Here is an 18,837-nt window from a genome sequence, read left to right on the forward strand (position 1 = left end):
AATTGAACAGTCTTTCTGTCACTTTTACTGATTTAAAACGTCTAGTTTGTGCACATAAACTATTATATTCGTTATATTATATGACACAAAGAGCCACATTTAAAATAAGTCCGCGAAACCGATGGTTTAAAACCCATGTGAACTGCATTACCCAGAATGCATCAACTGATTTGTCGGTTTGTTTTACTCTCGCGGGCTTTGTTTTGATATGGCGGCAGGCTTCGAAACTTTTGTCTGTTATGGTTCTGTAAGGCTCGCTATCGCTCCAGTAACACTGCTTTTCGCTCATGTTACAGGTAATTCACATGTGTTATGACACTTTTATAAATCTTCCTAACTTGTGTGTCTCGTCACTACAGTGTAACGCCTGTTAAAAAAAAATGTATTCTGTCTCAAGTAAAACGCAGCCTGCTAACAACAGGCAGGTATCACCAATTCAGCCAAGCCTTTAAATGGCACGTAAAACTGATTGATGACACCAAAGTGTCTAACTATATTATAACGTTAGCAAACTCCATGAGTTGAATGTGGTCACTCTGTCAATGATTGAGCCAGGCTGTTTTCAGAAGCCCCTGTGATTTAGTTAACTGTTGCTAACCAAACAAACGCTCATTTAAAACCGACATCATTCTCTCGTGACATGTCAAGGTCTCACATTTAACCGGTCCGAGCAGGTAACCTTTCTTAGAAAACAAGATCATGTTACCTCAGCTTAAACCGGCTTCTATATATAGCTTTCGTAGATCTTTATTCGCGGCGTGATTAACACTTAACCTGTCACCATAATCTGTTCACACAAATCCTGGATTAGGGAGCCGCTGCTTGAGTCAGTGCGGTCAACATGTCATCTCCAGCCGGGCCTCACTTCTCCCAGGCGGACTTCTTGGCGCGGTGGATGCCAAGTAGCACCAGAGCCGGGGTTATCCTCAACCCCTGTCTGGACTTGGCTGGCTCTTTCCGGAACACCACTGCTGTGGAATCCCCGTCCCTGAAGCCAGACGACTCCTTTGCCTCAGACTTCAGCCCTCTGCCCGCCTCCGCAGACAGCAGCTGCGTCGGTGTGGATGGATATGGCCGATTACCAGGAGGAGAGATGCCAGTGAGCGGCCTGTCCCCTGAGTCCCCGAGAAATTTAGATGGAGAGCTGGACAGTTTGGATGAGATGGCAAGCAAGTCCGAGGATCTGCCTGTTAGGATGAAGCTGGAACAGGTAGGAACAACAGCGCATTTTACAATCTGGTTGTGAAAATGAATACAGCAAAGATATTTTCAGTAAGGCTTCTCCCGAACAAGTATCTGACAGACCTCACCACACCAGCTGAAATAGACAGCTCTTCCCACTTCCATGTAATCTGTCGGATACACATCTGCCTTAGAGTTTAATCAGTGTTTCCATACCTAAACAGATATTGTGATATGTTCTATCAAATCCTCTAGCTGTTGCAGTCTGTGGCTGAGAGAACACCTTTAATTATTTTAATGTATATGCCCAGTTAAACAGCTCAATACATCAAACCAAATGGAAACAGGCAATGTATTCATCACTAATGTTATCTGTTGATGTCCTGAAAATGGTCTTGTGTGGACTCCAGTGCTGATTAAATCAACTGTTCCTGTTTGCTTAATACCCTCATCTCATTCACACTCACTCATCTCCACACCCACACACCTTGCGCACTTCCTGCTACTCTTACTGTTTTTCCCTGAAGGCTATTTATGACCGCAAAGACTCAAACAATGTCTGAAGCGTGAGTGCATGCAAGTCAGTTAGCACGTTTAATGTCATCTTAAGGGTATGTGCAGTGTACCCTTGTCGTGGGCAGCCACAAATATAAGAAAAAGGAAGAGTCTTGCTATATCATGAGGTAAAATCTAATATTGTGTGTCCGAGCAGTTGAGACAGTGGCAGCAGCACATGCAGGAACAGCTTAAATCCCATCAGCTGGAGGAGCTGCTGCGTCTGCAGGAGGAGCAGCAGAGGCTGCTGGGAATGATGAATGGATCACAGGACTGCACAGGAGGTAAAAAAAAAAGAGAGAAATTACTAGAATAACTGCAAATGTAGAGTTGTACAGAGGCCAGCAAAGGCTACCCATACTTCCACCAGATTGTTGACATGATTGGGAAGATAAATCAGTGTATGTTTGGTGTATGTTTCCTACAGGCATGTGGAACTCCAGAGAAGATGATCAGGATCAGAGTGTCGACACCAGCCATTCTCATGAGCATGATGACATGGTTATACCAAGCAGTGGTGTTGGTTTGACTGAAGACAACAACAGAAAAAAAGATGCAGTCTCTGACAGGTAAATACTGTGCATTTTATCAAGCATTAAAAAGAGACTCTCAAGAAGAGATGAACTAAGCATGTCATGCAACGTGCACTTACGAAGCTCTGTGTATATCTGTATTTCTTGACAAACTTGTCTGTTTGCATACATTTGCTTTGTTTGCTTTCTAGACCTATTGAGGGTCAGAAGAAGACATTTGAGGAGTTGTTGGAGGAGCAGCTGAGGCTGGAGGAGCAGAGGCTGAAGTCTGCCCAGCAACAGCAGGTCAGAAAATGTAACAATGGCCTCTAAATGAACAGTAAAGATTAAAAAAATCAATCAGTACGGTAACACCATATACAATGTTCAAAGCTGGAGAGTTTGAAAGTCAAAGTTCTAAAGAAAGCAAAACTTTTAATTATGAGACATTCATTTAATTTAGCACAGCATGGTGATATTGTGATATGATAATGTAATTGCAAGCAGCAGAGCATCTCCATATTGGTGCATTGCAGGAAGCTTTGTGAGCTTAAGCTCTGAAGTTGCCAAAATTTATTTATTTTTGAATGCAACAAATATCCAAATTCACAATATGTCTCCTCACCTGAACAGGGCCAAGATGGAGCTAAAGCAGTTGCCAAGCGGACCTTTCTGAAGCGAGGCGAGGGTCTCTCAAGATTCACCAACAATCGTAAAGCCTCGTTGCCAAAAACAGAGGTGAAAAAGGACCCGAAACCACAAGTCCAGGCCAGAGGAATGTCTCGCAGCAACTCAGAGCCTGCATCTATCCAGAGAGGGAGCACAAATGCTGTCCAGCGGCTTCCTGTCCAACGGAAAACTGCCACACTCAACAAGGAGAACCGGCAGAGAGGTCTCATTTCGCCACCCCAGGATATTAGAGTTGAGAGTAAGACAGCTTGGACAAGAGTTTTGGGAAGTCATCAAAGGCAGAACACAGAAGGATCAGAGCTGATTCAAACTGACCCAGGGGGTGGGCAAACCAAACAACATCAACTGGGGCAAGTAAAGGAGCAGAATAACAAGAAAGCGGCCCAGTCAGCTCAGGCTGCAAGGAACCCTTGTTACAACACACAGCCCAACCCTGTGACCAAACAGGTGGGCATGGGAAGAGGGCCAGAGAGGGTTGAAAATGATGCAGCTAAAGAGTCAAGAGTTCCACTGGATTCGTTTGAGTCGTCATTCCAGGAGAAGCTCCGGCGCTGGGAATGTGACCGGCAGTTGGAAAGCATGGAGCTGGGAGAGTTTGAGCTTCTGGAGCAAGCTGCCGAGGAGCTGTCATTCTCATCCAACTCCTCCTTTGTCATGAAGGTGCTTTATTCAACTCATTTAGCAAGTATTTGCATAAAAACTTAATGGTACAAGCATATTTTCTGTGTTGGAATACAGGGATTACAGAAAAGAACCAATTGGACTTGAATACAGAAAAGATAGATAGAATTTCCAGTATTTACAGACTTGATTGTGTGTATTTTTGTTTCTGTGATGTTCCCATTATATTCTACCTGTTGACTGTAACTGTGTGGTTGTAAAGACTCAGTTTTGTACTTGCAGGTTCTTCAGATGGACCGGCTGCAGCCTGCCAGGGGGCACCACCCACGGCGGCTCTCCTCCACCCCTATTAAGTCACCTCCTAAAGTTTCACTTCAGAGGTGCAGTAGTGTTGGTAGTATTGGTGATTTGGCATGTAAAAGCAGTTCCATGAACTCAGAAGCATTTGTGATGAAGATCAGAGACAATACACATAATAACAAAGTGAGCATTGGTGATAAGAACGAACAGGACAGTGGGAGAGAAGTCGAGCACCTGAACTCTGATCTGTCCTCTTTAAGTGGTTCGGAATCTGAAGACCAGGAAGTGGCGGTTAAGCCACATTTGTATCTCAGAACTCGTTGCTTTCCTGCACAGACTAACCCGCCATACGACAAGCGGTCATATCAGGATGAGGACAGTTTCAGGGATTCAGCTTCAGATGTGACAGGAGTTGATGAAAAGGACAATGACAGCATCCTCAGCGCAGCTGACGAGTCCACTCTGCTAGAGGACAAAGATGGGCAGCAGGGTAGAGTCGTGTTTGATGACAATGACACGTGGAATGACCTGGAGGACACTGTCGGCAAAGCCAGTAACAGTAGAGGAGCTTATTCAGTTTCGAAAGCAACAGCCAGCGGAATCTCACCACCAGAGCGAACTCTATCGAGGAAGGTGGCAACAAGCAAAGTTGTGGAGCTGGATAAGGGCACAAATATTGTCTCAGCTAATCAGGAGCCAGATGTTCCTCCTCCTGCCTCCCAGCTCATGACAAGATTGTTCCCCTCCCTGAAGCCGAAGACCCAGAGTGCACCTCTTCCACCGCCTGCTGCTCCGCTTGCTCCTGAGTCCAAAAAACCAGAGGTGGAGACAGGTGAGACTTGTAGTCTTTTGAAGGTTATAGCCTCCACCAGTAGTTTTACTCTCAGACAGAAAGCATGTTTTTGTGGCTGTTCACACATGAATTAGATTTTTCACTGAGGCATAAAAACTTAATGATACTTCCTCTTGCTTTCATTAGGATATTTTTATTATTCTTCAGTTAATGGATTATTCAGGTTTTAAGATATTCAGTTTGCAGCGCACCCAGTCTGATACTGGATTTTAATCATGAATCAAAACAATTTTTTGTTGATCAGCTAATGATTCCAACAAAACATGTCAACACCTTCTTTCTTCTTCTTTTCCTTTGTGGTTTGAAGTTTACAGAACCCCAATACAACAATACCTTCTGTATCTTTAAATAAACTGCACATATTCATGGACAGATTCTAATGAACTGTCACTATTGTGCCATTTAAAGTACATTTAATCTGAAACTATCTAATCCCATAAAACAACACTTGTGAATTGTTTTGAGCCTTGAGGCCACATCTCAAAGGATTGTGAGAAGAATCATTTTGCTGACTGGTGATTTTTGCCACAGCAGAGTGTGAAACAGATGTAATGTGTGTATTTGTGTGTGTCCTTCTCCACAGGCCAGCAGGTCCAGTCTACACGGCTGAGGGAGAGACTGGTTGAGCTTGAGATTGAGATCGAGAGATTTAAGAAGGAGAATGATGCGCTTGCCAAACTCAGACAGGAGAATGAGAAAAAACAGGAAAATCTCAGGTGATACATCCGTTTACACTTTGTGTGTGTGTTTCGTTCGATATTTTTTTTAGAATAATTTTGTTTAACACCCTTTTAATGTACTTTCAAAACAGGTAACTTCCTGTTTGATGCTGTTATACATTATCTATATTTTGATTTTAGTAATTTTATGTGTGCCAGCTTTATTTTGAGGTGAGGTGATCCCTTACAAATCAAAATTAAAATGTTTTTGGCAATCCCAAATACTTCTTCCAAGATTCATCCTTGGCCAAGTATACAGTTGTGTTCCAGGTTCAAAGGTTCCGAGATTTCTGAATGAGTTATGCCAGCATTCTACAGATCATTAACTTTGTAATAGTTTGCTTACACTGAAGAGTTTGACAAAAATATTATGTTACACAAAAGATGGTCACAAAAAAACAGTCATCCTGACAACATTTTAGGAGAGTCTGAAAGATGAATACCATGTTCAGATGTACATGCACTTCTTTATTTTCTTTAATCGTGTCCAGTTTTGGGAACAGATATTTTGATGTATAATGCGTTTGTGTCTACTAGGCTGTTTGATTGCTGTCTGCTTTATCATTGTTTTTGTAGGAAAGAGCTTTTGGAGTTTGAGCAGATGAAAGCAGAGGAGCTGGCCAAGTTTGAGGAGTACAAGAAGGAGGAGAACAGGAAGCTGCAGAAGGAGCGCAAGCTGTTTGAGAAGCATGCGTCAGCCGCCAGAGCCATCCCCGACAAGAAGGAACGAGAAGAGATCCAGGTGACCCAGGATCAAAACCTGCACCATATCAGCAATGTATATTTTAATAATCAGGAATAATAAAACCAGTGAATTATTTAGAATTACATCTATGTGCACACAATGTGAAAGGTTTCGATGATCAGTTGACTCATCACTCCAAAAATGAATTTCATTTCATAGTATTGCTACTAGGTATTGGTATAAATCAGAATTGCAATATTGTTTAGTGGCCAATAATTCATATAAGATCCTTAACGAGGTTCCAGTTTTACATTCCTGCCACATTACAGGGTTTACAGTGAGTTCTACAGCACAGTACAGACTTTTGACCTCTTTTTTTGGAATTATTTTCCTAAGAATCACTGTGTGTTTACCTACAAAGTAGCTGACCCCAAAAAGAAGCTACTATCTGTGAAATCTTGAAAAAGGTTGAACTCCCCTTGAATCTGTGCTTGTCCTCCCTGCCAGGCGTTGAAGCAGCAGCTGCTCTCCCTGCAGGAGGAGGTGAGGGGGAAGGAAAGTCGCTGGGCCTCCACACAGAGCCGTCTGAGGCAACAGATCGACTCCCTCAGGCAGGAGAACTCTTCTCTCCGAGGCGAGGTACCCACCTGACCTCTGACCCTTTCACCCCATTCACACCTGTTCACATTATCTGGCCGTGCATGTGTTGTGTTTCTAAGCATACCTTCTCTTTTAATTCAAGATTCAAATGATGGAAAAGCTCCGCATCAGTGCCTGGAAGAAAAACCCTCTCAGTGCAGAGAAGGACAAAGAACCCAAAGACAGTCCAAGAATGTTTGAGAACAATTTGTCAGCTGTGACCAAAGGAGTAAAATTCGCTGTGAGCATGTTAAGATCTTTTATTTGTTATATTCACCTTCACTGAGTCACATTTCTCAGTTGTATAATAACAAAAATAAATATGCTCAGTCTTAACTGATTGTACTGAAACTGAAATCAAACATTTCAATTAAGTATGACTTGGACAATGTGGAATGGGTCCATAATAGTTGTTTATGATTTTTGTTATCTTCACACTTCAAACAACTCATGATGTCTCTTTGGTGGGCCCCAGTCTTTCATTGACCAAATGTCACTTCAGTATCTATCTTCAGATTTTTTTTTGCATCTTTGTATAATAATTGAATCACTAGTTGTCTGTCGTTGTTCTCAGAGTCCACTTGACTCCAGAGGATGCAGCACAATCAGCAGCAGCGCTCCACAGAGCAGCACTGCTGCAGCCACGAGAAGAGGCTCCAGGGAGAACAGTCAGGCTGCTTCAGGTACGGTTTAAATTCACAAGGAGATTTCTACTGCTTAAAATAATGGACACATGGTTTTGGGAGTTAAAGGTTTTTGCAGACTTTGAAGTACCTATCATAAATATCATAAGACATCACATAATCACATTCCTGAATGTAAAAGGTGTAGTGCAGAGAAGTGCGTGCAGTGAAGACCCAACAGAAAATTATCATCCAACTCATTAGTTCCCCTCAGCTTTATCGAACATCATGGTGACTTTCAGCTCATACATTTTGATTTTCCAACTCACCACTTCACCATTTTGGTTCACTCTCACTGCTCATGGGGTATAATTTTTCACTGCAGCATGAAGCGTTGCTCAGTAACAAAAGCTGTGATTAACCCACTGTACACTACCTGCTCTGCACCAAACTGCAGCCAGACACAATGAAAAGCCAGCTGATGAGCATTGTGGAGCATTGGACAGCTAACAAGACAGATATTTCCCTTGCGAGTAGGTTTGACACCAGAAAGGGAGTGAAAGGAGAGTATGTGCCTGGACAGGTGGTTGGACTGGACGCCACTCCAGATCAAAGATAATGTTAAATAGTTCGATAGATGAGCTGTTAGGTAACACTTCACTCTTTGATAATATGTCAGTGTTGAACTCACTGCATGTTTATTTTACTGCCCCTTCCGTGGAGATACTAATCAGTCACTGCATGGCTGATTTTATAATGCCTGTGGAAATAAGTCCTCTGGTTTTTAGGAATGGGTTCATTTATGTTGGTGTTCAGTGTTTCCTGACGTTTCTCTCAATCAATCCTTGATTTATAAAAGTTTGATGTAGGAACCAATGTTCCAATACTTGAAAGTGATTAACATTTTTCTGTTTTGTGTGGACTGTCAGCAGGGATAAAGAGCAGCCTGAGGAGGCCAGGCTCCTTCTCCTCAGCCTCCTCTTCATCCTCATTGCCTGACAGGAGGACAGAGGAGAAGTCGACACCCGCCAGCAAGAGTCAGAACAAATCTCCAAACCAAGAACACCCACACAGCTGCTCTCCGGTGAGAAATGCTTTCAGTGCTGTTCTCTCTGGCGTAACAAATCTATACAAATGTATTATAGATGTAATTTGCACTGGAAAACTAGCTAAAGCTAATTTACAGCTCCTGATCCTGTTCAGAGTCTGTTGACAGTGATGTGGTGGTCGGTTCAGCCAGTCACCATGTTTATTTCACTTCTTATTCTGTTCAAGCCAGAGGGCTGCTGGAGACTGGACATGCTGCTGTCTTTCAGGGCTCAGTCACTCCAGCCGTCTTTAATTCTCTGCTGTTTGTTTGACATATTATAATTGTAGAAAAGCGATTCTCCGCCAAAAGAACCAGCATGCAGTGAGACTGAAGAGGCAGAAGCAGCTCAGGAGGTTATCACTCATCCTGATGGGAAGGTGAGAGAGTGGAAATTTGTCATTGGACTCAGTCAAAATATTCTATAGTGTGTTTGCTCGTGGCAGTAAAGGAACATGTCCCCCAGAGCAACAGTGTGGCTCATTGATGTTTTTTTGGCATCAGTGGAGGACTAGAATAAGATTTATCAGGCTTCAAATGTACAGAAACTCTTGTCTGATACATTTGGTGGTTTTGGGCTTTTCACTTTATTACCACTGAGCAAAAACACATCAAAGCGACTTAAACTCCAGGTCTCTGCTGACTTTGACAAGACTTCCACTGGTCAGTCAGCATGAAAGTTTTTATGACAGCCGGATTTTAACTCCATGCGGAAAAAACCCGGGTAGGATTCAAACTCCATGCAGGCTAATGGCTAATGTTTCCAAAACATGATATTTAACAAAGCTGATAAATAGCTGACCTGATGACATGCATGTCTCATGCAGGCTACTGAGGTTGAGGCTGAGGGTTCAAATCCACTCTGTAGCTTTTGCTGCATGGAGTAAAATTTGGCCGTTATAAAAACTTTGAAGCTGAAAAGATGTCTAAAAACCTTCATTTTGAACCCTGTGAGGATGTCACTTGGACATCAATAGTAAACATTGAAAAGATGTCAGAAGAACTTTGACTCTTGCTCTCCAGTGGAAGACTTTTTCAAAAGATGTTGAAATGCCTTCTTTTGGATGTTTTTGCTCAGCAGGTTTGTAGTAAAACAGAGAATAATCCAAGAAATACAGCAGAGTTTTTTTGCTGTTATTGATAGTAGTAGATTGCTGATAAAACTTGGCCGTGATCCTTCCAGATAGAGAAGGTTCTGGCTGGCGGTGATCGTCTTATTACCTTCCCCAACGGGACCAGGAAGGAGGTGTCAGCAGACGGACTGACGGTCAAAGTCACCTTCTTCAACGGAGACACCAAGCAGATCACAGCTGACCAGAGAGTGGTGAGACGTTTACATTTTGTCCAGTAACTGCATCCAGCCTCCATATCCAGACAAATAAGTGAGAGTGTGTAGTGGTACAGTGAACGTTTGCTGAGTGAGATTTCTGATGAAAACATTAACTGTGTTCCTGGGAGCTGTTGGACATGATGCACCCTGCTCAGAGGTGGAATTGTTGAAGGAGGGGAGGGGCTGTCTGACTAACCTTGTTAGATTCAGATTTTCCTGGATGAGATTTAAACACAGGAGAACCAGATGGAGCCAGTGAAGCCTGGTTGTGGTTCGATGTGCACACCACCAACTGTCTTTGCTGAGATTTGAGCACAAATATGTTTCTTGTTTAAATAATTAAAAGGTTATTTTGAATTTGTTCTTTTGAAGTGATTGAAAGCACATTGTTAAAATAAATTGTTGTGCTTAAAGGGCAGCAAGTGTCTTTAGTCTTGAAATCACGATTAAATCAATTTACGTAGACAAAATATTTTACATTTTCTAATGAGGCTTATTGTGTTATGTTGTTGTTTTTTAAGACTTTATTATTATTATTATTATTATTATTATTATTATTATCATCTGGAAATGTGTTTTCAATGTCAATAAAGAGAATGTTGCAAGCCTATAAATAAAAACTCTTGGCTGCAGCGTTAATGTGGACATTGAGTTCAGCTTAAATTTGAATTGTATTGAATTCAATTTGAGAGCTCGCAGTTGAATTTGAGCGGTCTCCTAAACATTTGGTACCCATCTGAGAGTATCTACTGGTGACACTTTAACACGACTCTGCTCCTTGTGCTCAGATCTACTACTACGCTGAAGCCCAGACGACACACATCACCTACCCAGATGGGATGGAGGTGCTGCACTTCCCCAACAACCAGACAGGTGAGAGCAGACGCTCACTCTAGAGCACATCTGTAAAAATGGGATCATGGATAGTTTTGGACACCGGTCTGGTTATCATTGTGCCCTATAATAAATAAGGAGTGATTTTGCAGCAGTATAAGAAGAACTCCTTTATACTTAACTAAATTTTAAAGTCATTTTTTGATTGTATTTGGTTTTGGTAATTTGAAAATGCAAAGTAAATACTGCTTTCAAACAAACAGGTCGAAGTTCAACATTTCCCTCTCAAATGTAATGTAGTAGAAGTATAGGAAGAATGCTAACATGAGAGTAAGTCAAGTACTTGTACCTCCAAACTGTTCTGAAGTTTCGCTCATCATTGGAGTTTGTCACAGCACAGTTATCAGGAAGTTTTATTTCACTTAATTAATCCAGTTGACAAGCGGTTGGAAAAACAAATATTTTATACATGTCCGGGCTTCACTTGGACTACACTGAAAATTAAGTCAAAAAACAAAAAAACGATTGCTGCATGGTCATGATTGCACTGTATGGTACGTTACACTTTGTTTCATTTCTGCTCCAGAAAAGCATTTCTCAGACGGCCGTAAGGAAATCACCTTCCCAGACCAGACAGTCAAGAACCTGTTTCCCAACGGCAGAGAGGAGAGCGTGCTGACAGACGGCACCATCATACAGGTCAACCCGTAAGTAGAGACCACAGCGCTGGCTCGTCTTTCTGCCTCTCGCCAAATCCAAATCCACCAAACTACCAGGGGGAGAACTGTACTGTACATCAGCCGTTGAGGAAACATGATACTTTTGATTTAAAACTGCTCACTGTGGTCCAGTTTTGCTGCTTCCTGCAGGCAGAGACGAACAGTGGTGAAATACTGTAATGATACTGTTGCGAGCTGTTTGTCATGTTTCAGATGGCTGAGTCACACCACAGGGACATTTACTCCCTAAATTTCCAAGAACTTTTCCTTTAAATATCCCACAAAAATCTGAGAAAAGAAAAGACACATTTATGTAGCAGGACTGTTAAGCTGGTAACACTCTGAATTTAATTCTATGTTCAAGTCTCACCTTGAATGAAAACTAACTGGGTGTGACTGTGTGCTGCCTCTCCCAGGGACGGCACCAAGGAGATCCTTTTCAACACAGGCCAGAAGGAGATCCACACGGCCGACTACAAGAGGAGGGAGTATCCAGACGGCACCGTGAAGACAGTCTATGCCGACGGCAAGCAGGAGACGCGCTACCCCAACGGACGGCTCAGGATCAAAGACAAAGATGGCAACGTCATCGTGGACAACAGAGCGTAGAGACACCGTGTCTCACAGCAAATTAAAGGTTTCAGGATCCTAAGGCTGATCTCTGAACTATGATTTCCAAAGACTTGCATAAAGTCTCAAACAAGTCAGACTAGAATCACGTGTCTCTCTTGCTCCCCTTTAATGTTATCACCTGTGTTGGTATGCAGGGCTTTTAAAATCACTCTCTAGATGGACACATCTCCACTGCTACACCTACATTACGTCCATCTGTATGGCAGCTGATGTGTCATTAACACCTTTTTAGATTACATTCAGTGAAACACGTCACGTCTCCTTGACATTTGGAAAAATTTAAAATGCAATTCTGTTCACTTAAATTATTTACTCGTTTATGTTTATTTGCACATTACCACCACCGAGTTACGAATTGAGTTATGCCAAATAGTTGCAGACAGAACAGAGCGCTGCAGGGCTACTAGTGGTTAAAAACTCCACATGGACGTTCAGACTTCTTACATATATTCTCGTGCACAAGTCGCACAGCCATAAATGAAATGTAAGCAGTGTATCAACAAACGCAGGACTGCTGACACATTAACATGGATGTAAACAATATGGATCTCAAACTGGCTTCACAATGTTTTATGAGGAAGGAAATGCATTCATTATATTCACTTCACTTCAAAGACACAAACAAAATTTTTCCTGAACAAAAACTTTGCAAGAAAACTCAACGAGGCACCTTTAATGTATCTAAGGGTTGTAGGATTGTTTCAGGTCTTAAAAGGTGTTTAACTTTTGCAATGATGTCCCTTCTTTATTCTGTTTGACAGTGTTTGTAGCAGGATGTTTTAGCACATTACCAACCACCAGACCTCATTCCGTCCTACTGTTTAAATGTTCACATATTCAATGTTTACATTTTCAGTGAAGACCGGGGAGGAGAAATGCTGAACAGAAACAAAATGTCACCTGTGCAGCTGTGTTTTTCTGTTCTAAGTGTTTGTTTACAACTATTTTAATTTGTAAAAATGTTAAATACATATTTATTTTCTTAGCTGACTGTAATTTTTTTGTAAAATAAATTTTAACCTTTTTTCACACACTGAATTAAGTTTTCACAGTGTTATAAACCACAACGAACGGCACGAACAGTAAGATGTACAGTCGGATACAAAGCAGGAAAAAAAACGTTGCCGCTATTTATATTCTTACTATTATAGTAATAGTTGAATCCTGAAAGCTGAGATGAATTGAGGTTTCTTCTGTTTTTATGCATCCACAATCTCTCCAATCACCTTATTCGAAGTGCCAACTGGTTTTTCCCATCTCTTTTTGAAATTAGTAACTTAACTGCATGTATTGAAAAAGATCTTTCCATACATATTGCTTTAAATCTTGTAAGCATTTAAAATTCTGACCGTACATTTTGCCGTTATGCATTTTTGTGCCTATTCTCTGAATGTTGGGTCATGCACCCCCGGCTTAAAATCTGAGTCACACTCGTATCACCACAGAACACAAACCCCCTGCTTTAATTTGTATTTTTCTACTATAAAATTCCATATTTGTAGCATTAATGCTACCATAGGGTATCTAAAAGCCCCTATTAGACACTCGCCAACCAGGATCTGGGTCTGGTAACCCAGTATCTCCCTTTCCAATGAGACTCATAGTCAGGTCTACACCAACAGGCCAGATTTCCAAGTTGGGCTGCGTAAAAATATTCTGCAAGGTTGGTTAAAGCCATTCCTCCCTTATTTTTCAACAATTGAAGCGCTATAAATCCTTCTCTTGGCTTTTACTATTCCAAATGAATCTAGACATCAACCTGCACCAGGCAATGAGTATGTTTTTGGGAATATTCATTAGGAGAGATAAATGTAGTAGCTTAAGTAGGATAATCATCTTAACTGTTTGTATTCTGGCACTAAAGTCTAAAGGGAGGGTAGCACACCTCTCAACATCTTTTTGAATGTTTTCATACAAGTTGCAAAGTGTTCAAGTTAAGTTATACTTCATTGTTTCAAAACTTCCATTTAAAGAGGTAATGTTAGCCTTTTTGGGGTTTAACCTTTCCTGTATTGTATTAGGTTGCATTTGTGTGCATGTAGAAGGTCTGCCAAATGAAGTCTACATTCCACACCAAAGGGAGTTACTCTCTCCCACAGAAATCACTGCTCCTGCACTGCCTGAAAAGCCTAGTGTGGAATCAAGCCTTTACCTCCGTTACTTACTACTGCGTCACTATGTAAATGTTATTATATAGAGTTTTATATATGCAGACATACATTTGCTACTGCTGCAGCAGTGTTATTTTAGATCACACTACCTTGCTCGGCATGACCATCCCTACTCTGCCTCTGATTGGCTGCATCCTCGCCATTAAGTAATGTGCATATGCATCTCTCACCAGTGATTGAGCTGCTCACTCTGTAGAAAAACGGGGTGTTCAAGACACAATGTGTAAAAGGGAGGCTGCAGCAATGCATCATGTGAGAAAAATAATGTGAACATTTAAGTATGAACCTGAAAATTACTGTAAAATTACCTCTTTATTTAGTGTAAACTTTGTCAATAATATAGGAGTTCAGTGACTCTGGGTATGTGCTCAAATAGAAGTGAACACAAAAAAAACATCTGCAAGAGTACCTGTGCCCTGTTACTTGCCTTGCTCAATGTCTGAGGCAGTATAAGGGCATTTAATAAGAATGTGTATGCACTGTGTGGTTTTATCAGCAAAAAACTTAACAAGCATAGTAGGAACATGTATGTAATATAATGTGTCCTGCAAACAATGAGGCTATAATATAGATGACACACTGCAGGGGCTAATTTCAATTTATTGGGAACTCGAAAGTATACAGTCATCTTCTTGTGTCACTCCACAGGAAGTCCAATTTGAACCTTTTTCTAAATTTAAAATGATGAATCTTTGTTTAATAATACATTGTCCAGGAGCAATTCTGCAACAAGACATGTTATTGAGCTTCAAGAATGTATTTACAAAAAAAACAACAGAGACTCTAGAAAGCATTGGAAGACTTTAATCAGAACCTTCATACAGATAAGTCTGTCTCACATGAGTCACATGACTAGAAAACAAAGTGTTCAGCCAAACACAAAATAGCCAAACTTCAACTAAATCACTGCTCTACTGGAACACTGTCAAAGTACAGACTACTGTAAACTCTGCAACAACAGCAGTCAGACGGCACAACAGAATGAAATCAAGATGTTTACTATACAGGACGTCAGCGCCTAAACTGGAAAAAGATACAACAGGGAACTTATTAACTGTGGCTCAAATTTGTCAAACTACTTTTTCTATGCGTACTTTTTTATAAAGATCAATTGTTAACTCTATAAAATGTCAGAGGCTATGTTTGGAATTTATGAGCAGTGATTCATCTTGTCAAAGTGAAAAATATGAGGACATAAAGTGATAAGAGGTTTAACAAATCAGACTAAATTGAAATTCAGAGATAAAAAAGCACTCTGTCTAAATGTGTTTATTTTAATACCTGAAATAAATCTGAAAACATACATGAACTGAACCTTGTGGGTTGAGGAGCTCCTCTCCACTCCACTTCAATCGAGCTCAGCCAGTCCGCTGCTGACCAGAGGCAGATGGACCAACTCTCCGTTCTCGTCGTACAGCAGCACTGTGAGCTCTGGTTCCCGGGCCTGAACAGACAGGAAGGTCACATGAAGGTGGTGAGATGCTGACAAAAGAAAGTTAGCAGCATGTTCGCCCTCATGTTCGGTCTTAAGTTTAGATCTAGTATGTGAGCACACGTGTACGCAAGTGACAAACAGTTGCACGTATTCCACTGATCTAAGGATGGCAACAACATGCCAACAGATGCAGTGATGTGCCAGCAAAGGCAGTGAAGAAGAAAAATGCATGTAAACAAAAACAACAAAAAAATAATAGGGTAGGGAAAAGAGGAGGGAACTTCATTTATCACATCATCATTAACAAGATTAAGATGATGCATTTTGGTGAGTAACACTGGATGTAAATATAACTTTTGTTTATCTTTTCGGGTCTGAAACAAATGACAGTGAAAAATACATTTATTTATTTCTTCATTCTTAAAAGTTGTTGTGTGTTTCTTACCACAACCGAAGCTGTGATGTTGTTGTGTAACAACTCGATCATTTCCCTTGCAGCCTTCACACTCCAGGCTGGACTGTAGGGCAGCACGTCTTTCTCTCTGTTGACGCTCGGAGCCTTGAAGCCGGCCACTTTGACCTTGAGCGCCCGCGCTGGAAATCTCAGCAGCTCGGCCGGCATCTGACGAATCCTAACAGGTAGTGACAGAATATCCCAAAAAACAGCAGTGTAACCAGAACACCTGTACATCAGCTACAATCAAGGGCTTTCGTAGAACATGAATCCAAATAACAAGCTCTTAAACTCTGAGGATATTAATGTGACCACAAATACTAAACTACTGAGAGCAATTCACTTTTACACAGAATCATGAGGTCTCAAATAATCTCCAATGAGAAGTAATTTGAGAATCTTTTTACTGACCCGTGGAAGCTCATGAAAACATGGCTGTGTACATGTATACAGTACGATACTGTGTTGTCATGATAGAGATTTTCACTATCTACACTAAATGATGATAATAGTTTTCTTGAGATCACAAATCGCAATTTTAACCAATATTTTAATCCTAACAATTTACCAGAAACACAAATTCAGATGAGTATGTTGCTCACTAGATTCTGGATGTGTAAATAAGCAACTCAATAGCCACTCAGTGTTGTGTAACAACTTTTTTCATTTTTCACCACTAGCAAGAAAAAGTCTTCACGTTTGGATAAATATCCCAACATCTGATCAATGAATTAGCTTGATTTGTATATGAATTCATAGTTCACAGACTTTGGACAATAACTGAAACCACCATTTTTGGTTTAGGTCAAACTATTGGATGTATTGCCATACAATTAAAAACACTTTTTTAGCCATCCAATACTATGCTTTAAGATCTGCAACACTAATGACATTCCCCTCAGCCTCAGTTGCACTTGGTGTTTGAAATGTAAGCATGCTAACACACTACACCAAGATGTCTATCATATTGCAGCATGCTGACTGAATTTAGCACAGAGCACTGCAGTGCCTGAGTCTCTCACATGCTGGGCACACTGGATTCCTGTGTACTGTGTGGCGGCTGTATTACTGAGTGGTTCATTCCTGCCTGCCCTACCTGTTTACATGGAGTTTGCCTTTAATAATTATCAATAAATATGATGACTTGAGTTTCCTTAACCCCACTGAAAGATGAAGGGGGGGGACGAGAGGGAGCAACGGAGAGAAATTCAAAGTGATTCTACACATACACTAAAACTGGTGTGAAATGCTGCCATGATTTCCATATGACTGTCTGCAGGTCATTTTCAGTTTGTTTTTTGCCGAGAACTGTGAGGGAAAAACAATGGACAGACTGGACTGTTCAGCTTCCCAACAGGTTTTTGGGACCCTTATTTACAGTGAGACTGAGCAACATCTCCACTTTTAAATTGGAGTGAAACCATGATTTGATCATTTGAAAATAAATCCTTGGTGCAACTCAGTCTAGGTGTTCATTCAGTGTAGATTGAAGTTCAGTTCTGTCTACTGTTTCAATACATTTAAACTCCTGCAGTGTGTAGCTCATACTTGCTGGGGGGCAAAGTGTCGTCAGAGCCAAAGTCGACATGTCGGACCAGGATCTTGACGGGCTCCACGCTGGTGAACTTGATCAGCTTTGCACGGTAATACTGCCCATCACTGTACTCTGCCAGACACGGACTGCCTGGAAACCACAAGCATAATAGTGATTCTCAGCAACACATACACAATACAACATGACCTATACCCCTTTCACACTGGCCAAGAACCAGATCATTATTATTATTATTATTATCCTAGGTGAAGTAACCCTGCAGTGGTCACAGGCTCGACTCAGCTGCGGTGTGAACACAACACCCGGGTGAACATGGTGATTTACTCTCTTAGTGGCAGGATGCTGTGATGTGTTGAAGTTAAGGCTGCTGGCTTGTTAATGTCTTTCCATTTGTGTCTGTTGAGCAGCAATAGAACAGCGTTCAGTCTGTGCTCATTCAAAAGTAACTGTTGTTGTTGGATTCTGTGTGGTCTTCAATTCAGAATATTCTTGATTAAGTCCTTTTCAAACAAGTTTACGCTTTTTTGTGTTCCCCACTTTTCCAATGACAAACCTGCATATACAAGCTAATTTCAGCATAAACGTGGTATTAGCGTCAAGATGACTGCAGAGGAAGGAGGGTAAGTTTATGCACATCATTTAAAAAAGAATTAAAGAATTTTTTTAAAGCTTTTTTGTGTTTGTGACTAGAAACACAGACAGTGAAATGTTACCATAAGGGAAGTTGGTGAGTTGTGGCAGACTGCTGATGTTTGCATTGATTCTGTCGAGAGCCTCAGCCAGAGTCAATCCATCCACCTCCATCTCAGCTGCTCCCTCCACAGGCCACAGGAAGAGCTACAGGACAGACACACAGGATCATCTGTATTATCAGCTTCAACATCAGTTTAGCTTCATTTGGAGTTAATAACTGACTTAACATCAACAATAATAAATGATGAAAATACTTGTACATACAGTTGTAGGTAATTTAAACAGTCTTGTCATCTGTATTTGAATTGGTTAGTTCACTGATGAGACTATTTTTACATCAGTTATTTTATACATAATGTTATCTGTGTGTTCAGTTGCTACCTCCTTAGGGGTCAACAGGTGCTTGACTCTGACTTCAAACTGCTGTCCCTTCTGTGGTAGTTTTGGGGCGATAAAGGGCCCCAGCATCGGCTCCTCTGGGCCCCTCAGACCCTGGAGACACATCAGTCTTACATTTACTTACCCTGCAATGTCTGCTAAAAAACCT

The 18,837-nt window shown here is 41.2% G+C and overlaps 2 protein-coding genes across 5 annotated transcripts in view; one reads left to right on the forward strand and one right to left on the reverse strand.

The window, feature by feature from the left end:
* The first annotated feature begins 58 nt into the window (after window positions 1-58).
* Window positions 59-13,020, forward strand: cenpj (centromere protein J). Of its 2 annotated transcripts, none has more exons than XM_037110400.1 (18): window positions 59-296; window positions 812-1,210; window positions 1,895-2,021; window positions 2,165-2,306; window positions 2,462-2,555; window positions 2,883-3,599; window positions 3,843-4,692; window positions 5,297-5,429; window positions 6,009-6,174; window positions 6,625-6,756; window positions 6,860-6,997; window positions 7,331-7,439; window positions 8,312-8,463; window positions 8,757-8,846; window positions 9,650-9,790; window positions 10,585-10,669; window positions 11,217-11,337; window positions 11,766-13,020. In XM_037110400.1, exons 2-18 carry the CDS (start codon window positions 842-844, stop codon window positions 11,956-11,958), a joined length of 3,759 nt encoding a protein of 1,252 aa, XP_036966295.1. In that variant the 5' UTR covers window positions 59-296; window positions 812-841; the 3' UTR covers window positions 11,959-13,020. The 2 variants fall into 2 exon arrangements, with proteins under 2 accessions (XP_036966295.1, XP_036966294.1); XM_037110399.1 differs by having other exon boundaries at window positions 60-296; window positions 8,309-8,463.
* A 1,915-nt stretch (window positions 13,021-14,935) lies between these two features.
* Window positions 14,936-18,837, reverse strand: part of rnf17 (ring finger protein 17) — a 32,247-nt gene continuing 28,345 nt past the window's right edge. The window contains exons 33-38 of one of the 3 annotated variants that reach the window (XM_037110323.1): window positions 18,672-18,782; window positions 18,311-18,434; window positions 17,591-17,726; window positions 16,034-16,220; window positions 15,469-15,597; window positions 14,936-15,176 (exon numbers count right to left, since the gene is read on the reverse strand). In XM_037110323.1, the coding sequence (XP_036966218.1) occupies window positions 15,502-15,597; window positions 16,034-16,220; window positions 17,591-17,726; window positions 18,311-18,434; window positions 18,672-18,782 (654 nt within the window). In that variant the 3' untranslated portion in view covers window positions 14,936-15,176; window positions 15,469-15,501. Of the gene's footprint in view, window positions 15,598-16,033; window positions 16,221-17,590; window positions 17,727-18,310; window positions 18,435-18,671; window positions 18,783-18,837 lie in introns of all 3 variants that reach the window. The other 2 variants (XM_037110322.1, XM_037110320.1) reach the window with 2 other exon arrangements.

Source organism: Acanthopagrus latus, chromosome 9 (assembly GCF_904848185.1).
Source record: "Acanthopagrus latus isolate v.2019 chromosome 9, fAcaLat1.1, whole genome shotgun sequence".
Taxonomy (NCBI): Eukaryota; Metazoa; Chordata; class Actinopteri; order Spariformes; family Sparidae; genus Acanthopagrus; species Acanthopagrus latus.